The 12,115-nt window shown below is 26.4% G+C and overlaps 1 protein-coding gene across 5 annotated transcripts in view; it reads right to left on the reverse strand.

Moving 5' to 3' along the window:
- LOC136985712 (protein tramtrack, beta isoform-like) overlaps positions 1-12,115 on the reverse strand; it is a 139,529-nt gene that overhangs the window by 98,576 nt on the left and 28,838 nt on the right. For all 5 annotated transcript variants that reach the window (XR_010882374.1, XM_067283052.1, XM_067283053.1 and 2 more), the window contains exons 3-4: positions 7,872-8,070; positions 6,782-6,973 (exon numbers count right to left, since the gene is read on the reverse strand). Coding sequence is in view for 4 of the 5 variants with exons in the window: in XM_067283052.1 (XP_067139153.1) it covers positions 6,782-6,973; positions 7,872-8,070 (391 nt within the window). In the remaining variant the exon portion in view is untranslated. The remainder of the gene's footprint in view (positions 1-6,781; positions 6,974-7,871; positions 8,071-12,115) is intronic.

Raw genomic sequence — 12,115 nt, forward strand, 5'->3', positions numbered from 1 at the left:
ATAGTAAGTACAGTGCATACCTGAATTAGGTATAAATAAAACATTATTGGCATACCTTAATAGAAATAGTTTGTCAAACTTGTAAGCCTTAGCCCACAGTGGCTGAATGAATAAAACCACTGAACACTGGTAGTTGGTTATAGGTTTGCACCTCTCCAACAGACTGGCCACATGGAGTTTTCTGGGTTTTATTCGTGTTTGTAACAGCTAAATAGAAAATTTTCCATAGAAAGTTCTCATGGGAGAAATACCCTTGACAGATTGCCGATGTATCACTCTGCCGTAAACAAAATAAACCATACCAAACTTGTAATCAATCAGAAAAAAAGCAGTGTTAATTGCAACTATGTACTGTATTGCAAGAGATGTTTCTCAATTACATTTAAACTATCAAAATGTAGTCGCTGGGCTTTGAAATTGTAATTGACAGTTCACTTCATAATTTGAGATAAAGGTTTTGGGAGAAAATTAATGAATTTTGGCTGAAAATGTAAGGGGAAAAATATCAAAATAGAGGTTTTCAAGAGAAACATGTTTGAGATAGACAGGTTCAACTGTATTTAGATGCAAAGACATTCATAATAAAGGAAAAAAGATCAAATAATCTTACAGATTATTTTAATAATAATATGATAATTAATTTTATGGTAGAATTATTTTGATACAGTATTATCTATCTATTTGATGAGATTAATAAAATATAAGTAATAACTACATAATCATGAAAAACACTCATACAGGTTGAATGACTCATTCAAACGTATTTTATTTACTTAGAACAAACTTTTATAATTATGCCTTTTATTATAATTTATGTTTTTATGAAGCAATTTAAGATTAGCTTCAAAGTTACTATTTTTCCAAATTCCCATTTTATTTTAATATCAATTCTAATATATTTCCATAATAATTTCAAATGTTATTTTATATATATACTACATTTTGCCTAGTAAAATTTTTATGTAATTGTTTGAGAGTTATTGAAAATATAAATACATAAACAAAAATTAGACATTATTAGGCTATAATTTAAGTATAATAAATATCTGCATTCAGATCTTCTATTTATAAATTTTTCTATAAAATTCATTTATTGATACAAAAGAATTCTTAAAAAATATGACTTGTTTAATAAAAAAAATTTTTTGCCAAGAATGAAGAGAATTGTTCCAAATTAAAAAGAAACTTGGAATTTTTTGAAAATAATTAGTTTTTAAAAGAACAAATAACCTTGATATTCTTTTTAAACCTCTTAAAATTTTTATAATGAAAATTGTGCATTAACTTTTGTAATTATATATTGTAAAGAATATAAGATTATTATTTTCTGAATATACTGAAAAACCATCAACAAAACCATTCTGATTAAAGATGAAATTTTAAAATCCATGTGTGATGAATTGTTCCTGTAGTCCTATATGCTATATGAAGGCAACTGTAACTCTTATCGGTTGGTTGGAATTTTTATTGTTCATCTTTCAACTTTGATTACAAGAAATTGGAAATTGGTTGTTAGTTCACTTATTAGTTATATTTCAAAATAAACTCTAGTTCAATACAAAAAAAAGGTGAAAAAATTGTTAAAAGTAGAGTCAGAATTATATTAAATAACCTAACCTAATAACTTCCTGACTAGAAGATGCTATTTCTCCTAAGAAAAGCAGAATCTTCTAAATAATATAGTGCCAAATACAACTTAAAGAACTAGAAGGGTCAACTTGTATGCAGGCTAATGAAAGTCTGTATAAATCTAGAAAAAAGAATTATTCTTATTACTTGTTTTTGTGTTTGAAGTTTATCAAATATTATAAAATTAATAAAATCATTTATTGTGTAATACATCAATTGAATATTAAAACAGATTTAATGTAGAATCTACAATGCCTTTCTTATGATGCCTATGAATCTTGATGGTTATTACCTACATCTTAAGTCTTTACCTAGAAAAATTTTTCAAATATGAACTATGGTATTATGATAATATATATTTCAATATTATAGATCAAAATTTCATATATGTAGTAAAATTATGCTTTTTATATGATGAGCATTTGAAATTGTGTTATATTGTCTGTTAATATACTAATACTAGCATATTTAGGCAATGTAGCCAGCAGAGAGAGCAGCAGTAAGGCACACATCACATATCCCCACTTTTGTATTTTGTATTAGGATAACTGCTGACTTCTTATAAACATTTTTGAATAACTCATTATTCATTGTGATTATCATTTTTTCTGTATGTGACTTTATTAGATGACAGAATTGTGTTGCAAAGTAAAAGGGATTTAATGGTTTCTTTCTGTGAATGTATGTTTAAAATTGTTAAATTTAAGTACTACCAGGAGACTAGATTTTATCACTGAAATAAAATAATTTAAATAAAGTGATTTCCTACTCGGTATTATAACTAACTTGCTTAAAAAATTTACAATAATAATAAAATAGTAAATCTTTTGATTATCTATTGAATGATTTTTTTATCTCTTCTGATTTTTATTTTCAAATTACTCATAGTACCTCTCTCTATATAATACAATTTTAAATGTAAAAAATTTTGAATAGTATTTGGGTAACAATCTGAATTTTGCTGTATTGTTTATATTGGATATATATATTATTATTATATACATATATGTTTGCAAATTGACATGTCAGTTTATCCAGGGAGACCATGAAATCAGATATTTCTATATGGTAATACAGAGAAATATATACCTGCTGGAGAGGATATACATTCCTCTCCAGAGGGCATGTCAAACTCATATATGCCAGTTTTTATTCTAAAATTATGAAACTATCAGCATTACATCAAATATTACAATTATATTTTTAATTTCTTTATTTTATCTTCTTTCTAATATTGTAAAATATGCATAGACTGCCAAAAGTACTTTTTTTATGTTTATTTTATTGTAAGTTGATCCAAAATGCAAAAATAAACATATCAAACTTCAGAAAATTGCTGTAATTTATCTTAACTTACATCCATTAACATGTGTTTTGTGTGAAATTTGAGAGAAAGATGCTATCTTTCAGGATCAGTGCAGCCTGCAGCTCACACTGACCAACTAATATGACTATTAATGTCAATAAGCAACTAGTTGTTTTATTGCCCTGTAAACAAAAAACTCTTTGGCCAGTCAAATTACAATATTGTTATTTTATTGTTATTGTGTATATATATATACTTTATTTTTTATATATACATATATATAAGTTGATATTAAATGATTATATAGAATATATATATCTATATATATTCTATATAATCATTTAATATATATATTCCATAAAATCCAAAAGTAAAGGAATGAGAAGAGAACAAGAAAAAAAGGAAAAATCAAAGAACTTTGAAGACTATGGGATTTAAAGATAGCAAAAGCATGGGTGCACTGAATTATTATTTGGAAAATGATAATCCAGAAAAAAAGAAGAGATTATGAATGACAATTTTTACTATACATACACTACATACCTAGATACTAATGTAATACATAAATGTAAATAAATGTAATAAATAATTAATATTATAAATTTATGTATTACAAGAAATTGTAAAATTCATTGAAATGTCTCAATAAAGAATCATTTAGATCTCCTCAAAATAGACAAAATCAGGGATGGGGAACCTGTAGCCTTTTATGACTTCTAGTGTGGCCTGATAAAATATAAAAGACAGCAAAATTAAATTTATTAATTATAAAAAAGTTTTCCATTCTCTTTTTTTAATAAAGACAACTATCCAAATTCAATTCAATAATATATATATATATATATATATATATATATGTATTATTGGTACATGTATACTTTAATGTATACAGTCTACAATACATCAAATGACCTTTTCCCTCTGAAATAGAATATAATCTTCCAATTAAAATGATTCCTCATTTCTAGTATTGGAAAATCTCAATAAAACTGAGCACACTAAATTATTAAAACACTTGGAAATTTTTGAATAGTGAGATTTTTCTTTAAAATTAATACACTTTTCAAAGGTTAATGTAGTTTTAAAAATTTTTTTTAACTGTACTTTTGCTGATATCATAGTGATTTTTAACACTGTGCAATAACGTTCAATAAATTTATTAGTAATGGGATGATTAATCAGAATCGAAAATTGGAAAAATTGGACATTTTTGGTATGTCAGAATCACAATAAATAAAATCTCATCACAATTTCCAATTCTTGCAAACAATTCTTCCACATTTTATAAGAAAATTAATTATTTCTTTCAATCGACGATTAAAAATTTTTAAATTACAATATTAACAATTAGATATTAGTTTATTGGAAACTTTCACATCGACAAAGCAGAGAATATGTGACATCTCACATGCACAGTGACATCTGTCACAGCAGACTCTTCTTTCATGTAGTCAAAGCAATGAGAGATTGCACTCAGTAAGTACTAACTGTCCCCATTTTAGGGGAGATAGGGTGACTTTAAGATTGCCATCTGGCTGGCATTGGGCTGGCCTGATCAGCAATCTGTATTCTGTATCTATATTCTGTCTGTATAGCTATATAAATATTAAATGCAAAATGTTCCATCACTGCCATACACAAATAATGTAAATTTAAAAATTAATTTGATTTTATTTTTAGTTTTGGTTTCAGTGTAAAGAACAGTTTTAATTATTATTTTTAATAATTTTTATTTATTTAATTTTGCCTGCATCTTTTGAATTCTTAATTACAATTTTTTTAATTAATTGCAACTCTTTTTTTCTTTTGCAATATATTTATAGAAATTATTTTAGTGTTGTTTCGCACAAAAGATGATCAAATTTTAATTTTTTAGTAATTAAAATAATTTTTATTTTGTAAATTTGCCTGCACTTCAAAAATTTTATCATAAGCAAGTTATCATTGACTGAACTATTGGGCTATCTCAAATCAAGTTTCAAATCAAGGTCAGCAATTGACAAAAATATTTAAGTGTAAGCAAAACAGTTTAAAATGTAAAGAAAATTATATTCTAATTGAAAAATATTATATAAAATTATTTTTAATATTTAGTATGTTTACTTATGATAAAATGACTTTCTCATTATAATTGTGAAAGTTTTTGTTATGATTCATAAATGATGCTATAATGTGTTAAATTTTCAAATGTGATTTGTGTGATTCTGAGTAAAAATATTTGTTTGCACTAAGTTTAATGCCATTTTGAGTTTTAAAAATTGATTTTTCAAGATAAGTCAGTCTAGGTATTCATGGCTTGACTGAATGAATTCAAAAATTGGTTAATTCATGACGATATTTGTTCAGCTCACTGCATCATTGCCAAACCTCATTTAGTTTTAAATACAATAGTTAAATAATTTACAAGACATGCCCATTGCAAGAAGCATGAAAAAAGTGCATTTTCTTATTTACCTTCCCCTCTACCTAGTCATTGCATTGGTCAATGAAGCAGGCAACCCTACATGACATGATGGGATAGTTCATTGAGTAAAAGGGAATTACTTGTAATTTCTTTGAGGATAGTGTTGCAATATTAACTTTATCTGAAATAAGATTACAAATTTATTTTGTAGTACACAATAAAAACATGTGTATCCACATATAAATGGACAATTTTCACATTTCCTTTAAAAGATTGATTTTTGGATTTCCAATCATTTTCCATTCTTAAGCTTGATATTTATTAATTAGTGAATGTACTGTGCTCATAATGTAAATCATTAATTTTTCTAAACTGAAATAAACTTTAGAAAGTATTCAAAAGAATTGGAATCAGGAATGGTATCAGAATTGGGAGAAATTTCGTATTGTTCCATCACTAATCATAAGGAGCACAGGTGCAAAATTTGAATAAAATTAGTCAGGCTTGATTCTTAGAGTAATTTTACTTCCTTCAACTGTCCTTTCCTTTGGTTTTGTTACAAGTGAAGAAACAATATGAAGAGGAGGAGGAGGAGAAAGAGAATTGAGTATAGGACCAGTTTCAACATTTTCAAATGGTCATATTTTTAATATCCTTTGGCAAAATATTGACAATTATAAGATATTAAAAAATATTTTTCAAAACTATGTATATTAAGTCAAATATGAAAAAGGCTTAGAATTTATGGTTAATGTTACCCTTGGTGCCAAGATGGTGGCTCATCTCTGATTCCAGCAAGGAAACAGTGGGATGCACATTCTGACCTAACCTAACCTAGTCTAATAATTTGGTTGCTAATAATTATGGTAATTTATTAGAATAGGTTAGGTTAGGTTAGGTTAGGTTAGGTTAGAACGTGCGTCTCACTGTTTCTTTGTGGAAATCAGAGACGAGCCGCCATCTTGACACCAAGGGTAACATTAACCGAATTTATATATCCTAATTCCAATAAATAATCTGACAATGATGATTAAACTGGCATCATCCCTGAACTTTTGATATTTTTGAGAATAATAAGATGTTAAAAAATTTAAATACTGTATTAAAGTAATAATATTTGTTCAATAGCCAAAACTGATCTTGGAATATTTTCCTTAATAAAATGCATTTGGTCTTATTTGGTCTAAATTTATTTTGAAAGACATAAAAAGAAAGAACTATATCATGAATAATACAGATTTATTTTTAACATATTCATTATAGAAAATATATTGAAAACTATAATTACTCTAATAAAATAAATTTTCTGAAATGCTTCCAAATAAGAAAATAATCATTTTAGAATGATACACTTTTTTAGTAAGGCACTGTAGTATTGAAAATAAAATAATTCTCTTCATTTTTTGACAAAAAATTATTTAAGCAAAATAATAATTACTTACCATGTGACTGTGGTTGATGGGATAATTGAGATGACTGTTTATCTAACTGATAATTACTTGGACCAGGTAATGAAGATATTCCTGAGTTGTCTACATAGAGTGGCATTGAATTACTGCTATCTTTGTTCGATATACTGGCTGCAGGAGATATTGATGGTTCTTCAAATGTCAACATGGAAACTGGTTTCACATCTAGATAAAATTTAAAATAGTATGTAAGAATTTTTTATTTATATCACCATTTGTTTATATAGAAGCTTTAATCATTTAATGAAAGAAGGAATGCTGACTGTAAATTATCATATGTTTTACAAGCTGGTTTGAATTTGTATCCAAAGATCAGCATCTTGGCTATGAAAATATTAATACAAAAATATTTCTTAAACATGTTACAATTTACTATGTTATGCTTGTTCATATACCCAAGAAGTTATAATACTGTGTGGCATACTATTATTTCTTTCTTTAAACAGATTTCAGGAAATCAGACTTGAATATAGAGAGCAAGCAAGTCAGAAAGACAATTCTGATAAAGCATATCTATCACTAACCAAACCAGATAAATACTCACTTTTTCTCTATAAAAAAGTAATGAACAAAACTGGTGAAAATTACAATGACATCTAAATCACAAAGGACATTATTCAATTAGATGTGAAATGAAGATCAACAAGGCAGATACATGTAATCTAAAACTTCTAATTTCAAAAACAATGTACAAAGAAATTTTATTAGACTTCCTCATCTTATTCCTCAGCAATATTCTATTGCTGAGAAATAAGATGAGGAAGTCTAATAAAATTTCTTTGTACATTACTTTTGCATAACAATCATGCAAATTGTAAAAATTTGTAGTAAAATTACTTCAGATGCTCTAAAGCTAAGCAGGAATGTTATAGAAATGACATTCTGTATTACATCATAATTACAATATAGTTATTAATATTTTATACCTAATAATATGGTTGAAGAAAAATTTAATACAGGAGTATAGAATATTTTCAGTACCTGAAAATTATTGCACGCTAGTATACACTAAAAATAAAACAATTTATGAGTGAATTAATAATTATTACTTTAATAAGCATACCTTGTATATCTTGTGAAAGACAGTTAGATGTAGATGCTTCAGATGGTGTGGAACATGATGCTAAAATCTGACTTTCATTTGAAGATGGGCCTATGTGAACTGAATGACTGTCTGTTAATCCACAAGTTGGGATAGTTATTTGTGAAGATATTGGAGTTCTATTAGAACTTTGTGAATGATTTTCTCTAAAAACTGGCATCTAAAATAGATATTTTTATTACATTTTTTAAATATATTGCAATAAGTAAAATCAAGAAACAATTTTAATAAATTTTAAAATATTATATATTGAAATTTATTCTGAATTTATACAAATAAACAAATAGAATCTTTCTAAATGCTTTATGTCAGTGTTTCTCAGCCTTTTATGACCCTTGCTCCCTCTTGAGCATAACAATTTTGTGTTATTGTCCCTAAATAAGATTATCTTGAAGAAAATTAAAAAATAAATATTAAAAATTCCACCACTTATTTAAATTTTACAAATTAATTTTTAATTAAAATAATTATAGACTATTTCTTATGAACTACATATATACTGTACATACTTATACAGTACATTCATTTTTTAAAAACAAAACATGTAATAAATTGACTTTTACTTTATTTAGCATGATCTTTGTGGCCGATGCAAGTTTTTTAATGTCTGGTTGCAATGTTGTCAATTTCAAATGAAGATCACTTCTATTAATGAAATCAAGACAGTTACAAGGTTTTTTGAGAGCATATAAATAACCCAGCTAAATGAAGATTTGATAAGATGTGAGAATTTGCAATAAATTATAAATTTTTTATTATAAATACCTTTGAAAGCTGTGGAAATTTACTTGCCATTTCACTGTTTATCCAGAAATTTTCTTTATTTTGTTTATGTCTAACTTGAGCAATACATGCACTTTATATATGCAACAGGCTTATATTTTAATAGTAAACATTCTTTTAAAAAAAATGCAAATGTCATGCTTTGCTATATTGTCAAAATTCCACGTCTTTATAAGAAACAAATGTATCTTTACTGTCTGATGATAAAAAGTTTTAGGTTGAAAATTTCATTATCAAATTTACTTTTGTATTTTATTTAAACATATTTTAATAATTTGCATGCATCTATTAATTCACTTATTGAAGTTAAATTGTTTTCATATAATTTTAATATTTTATTTTGATTGTGACTACCCTAGTTTTCCCTGACTCCCCAAAAGTTAATTTTTGGTCTGTTGCTCCCTTAAAATGTTCTGTAGCCCCAAGGGCGCCACCTGGCTCCCAGTTGAGAAACACTGCTTTATGTTATTGAAATTGTTTTCATTTTTAAAATAATTGGATATTCATTACTCCAATATTATAATAGTTATTGTCTATTACTAAACTGTAGTGATCTTAAAAAATGTTTTATCAAGAGAATTCATATGCATTTGCTTTATTTGCAACTTACAAACTCAATTTCATTTTAAAATTATAAATTAAAGTAGAATACAAGTACAATGTGAATTTAATCCATACATAAATCAGTCCAATTATCTAAGATAATGTTGACAGAGCGATAATCAAACACTCAGAAAACATTGAATATTTGTCAGATTATTAAATAAACTAGATTTGGATACATTGATGTAAATGCATTCCTATTTTTAGTCTAGACCCTATTTATTGGCAGAATGACTTTTAATCCATATAATAAAGCACTTGATGTTATTTACAACTGTATTTATTAAAGCAAATATAAATCTATGGTCTCAGTTCATTTCTTTAATAATTTTTAAAATTTGTATTATTATGAGAAGTCACTAATTTAAAATTTCTGGAGCCCCTTTCAAGTACTACATATTGCCTAGCCAAGATTCATGAAACAAATTATATTGTTACTATATTCTCTTGTTGTTGTTGACAAAATAATCTTCCACAATTCACCTTGGATACTGTGGAACATTGATTAAACAAGTCTTGGTTAATCAAGATGCTACTGTAAAAATTTCCAACAGAGAAACATTAAAAAATATCCTAGAATATTTGTCAAAAGATAGTATTCATTTATTCCTGTTTAATTTATGACTTATAACTGGATGTAGCACACAATAACAACACAGAAACCACTTACTTTACTAAAATAAAATAAACATTTTCAACAATTTTAAAATGTCATTGTTGCATTTATATAGAAAGAAATTCTTTCTAAGTAAACCTGACACTCATGCATTCCAAATGTTCATATATTAAAAAAAAATATTCTGTGTAAGTGTGGATTCTTATTGCACAAAACAACTGATAGTAATAGTAATAAATTATTATTTTATTCTATACTTTTTTAGTGCTAATGTTCTTTTATTGCAAAGACCCATTTTAAAAATTAATTTGATTTTATGACATGTATTGTACATAATTTAGCATTGTTTTTACAACTAAGTAGAAAATTTGGTATTAAATGAAAATATTTTTATTATGAATAGTTTTATTAATAAATATCAGATTCATTCATTTTTGATTCTCTTCTACATAAGTACACAAAATTATAACTTAGGCTTAATGTGTATCTTGCAATATTTTAAGTTCACATCCATAATTAAACCCATAAATGGGAATCAAAGTTATAAATTCATAAAGGTAATAAGGGGCTGTCCATAAATGATGTCCACACTGAAAGGATGGGAGGGGATTAGGACAAGTTGCACAAGGGGTGGGGAGGAGTTGAGCATCAGTGGATGTCTGTTTATTTCATTAAATTTTATATAGTTTATGCATTTTATTATATTTATTTCAAAATTTCTTGTATGTTTAATTTATACTTATGGTATCTATCAGTCATAAAGTGATAAATGTTTTAAGGGGGTTTAAGTTTTGATGGATGTCTAAAGAAAGGAGGGATTATGGAAACTTGGACAAACTGGGACAAGAGAGAGAGGGGGGTAAAAATTTCAGAAAAATAGAAAAATTTTTATTTCCCTTCCTCGTGTAATTAAATCAATTTACATTGTTCTTCCTAAAACAAAAGATTTTTAGAAAACCTGCAAACTGTCAGATTACACATATATCATCAACAGAATCAACATACATCTCTTTTGTTGATTTCAAGTAATGGATATTTGAGTTTTATAATAAGTTTTCACTCTGAGAAAAGCAGTTTATTTATCTAAAAATTAATAGAATCAAAATAAGTACAAGATCTATAATTCCAAGCTACAACAAAATTTAAATATTGGTCTATTTAAGTATTTAAAGTTATGTGACATTTTGCCTGACCTTCTCCTACTGATCCAGAGAGATGCTTGTTCAAAGAGGACTTGAAAATCATACTAGTTAAATAAAATGAATCTTCTGGAAAAGTTTCGGATGTTCAGTTTCAGTCTGAAACATTTCTCTGATCAGTCAACCTTTCTGAGACAGAACAACATTTAAATTTTTGTAGAGATAAAATTTGAGATGTACCGAAGGTCAAACCAAAGTTCTTGTCAAAACAGAAATAATGAACAGTTATGATTAAATTTAATTACTATTTCACTTTTATTCTGAAAATGATTTGCATAAAAATAGATGTAAAATATTAGTTATATCAGTAATGTAAGATATTTTGATAGATTTAAAATCAAGAGTTTGAAAATGGTATGCTTGAATAAGATCACAAAGTTAATTTGAAAATGCTGGCATTCAAATTTGGAGCAAAGATTTCCTTGAATTGTAAAGTCTTAAAGTTGAAAAGATAGTTCATTACAAAATTTCAATGCATAGAAGTACCACATAAGTGTCTTCTTTAATTCATGATGTCCTTTCCAACATTTGAGAACAAACAGTCCTTAAGGCAAAGTCAACCTTCCTTAGTAGTCTGCTTTTTCTGCCTCAATATGTAAAAACAGTTGTAAAATATTCTGAAACTTCAGCAAGATCACATAAAATTAATTTACAATTAAAAACATTAAAAAATGATTATTTGTTCTTGAAGTGTTTGAAAGGATGTCATGAATTATAGAAGATATTTATGTGGTACTTATACGCATTGAAATTTTGTAATGAAGTATTTATCGTCCTGGCAATTTTAATTAATTTTTTTAATGTTTTTAATTGAAAAGACAGATAGCAGAGAGTGATTGAAAATGACACTGATCCTCCATATTCATGTATAATTGAGTCAGTCCTAATTATTCAGGGTAACCCTTCATGAACATCAAATTCTCAGAATTAAAAATTCTCCATTTTTAATGTTAAATTTGTAATTCATTCTAAGACTTCACACATTACTGCTGTTTTAAAAAATA

This window comes from Centruroides vittatus, unplaced genomic scaffold (genome assembly GCF_030686945.1).
Source record: "Centruroides vittatus isolate TY-2023 unplaced genomic scaffold, ASM3068694v2 contig_975, whole genome shotgun sequence".
Taxonomy (NCBI): Eukaryota; Metazoa; Arthropoda; class Arachnida; order Scorpiones; family Buthidae; genus Centruroides; species Centruroides vittatus.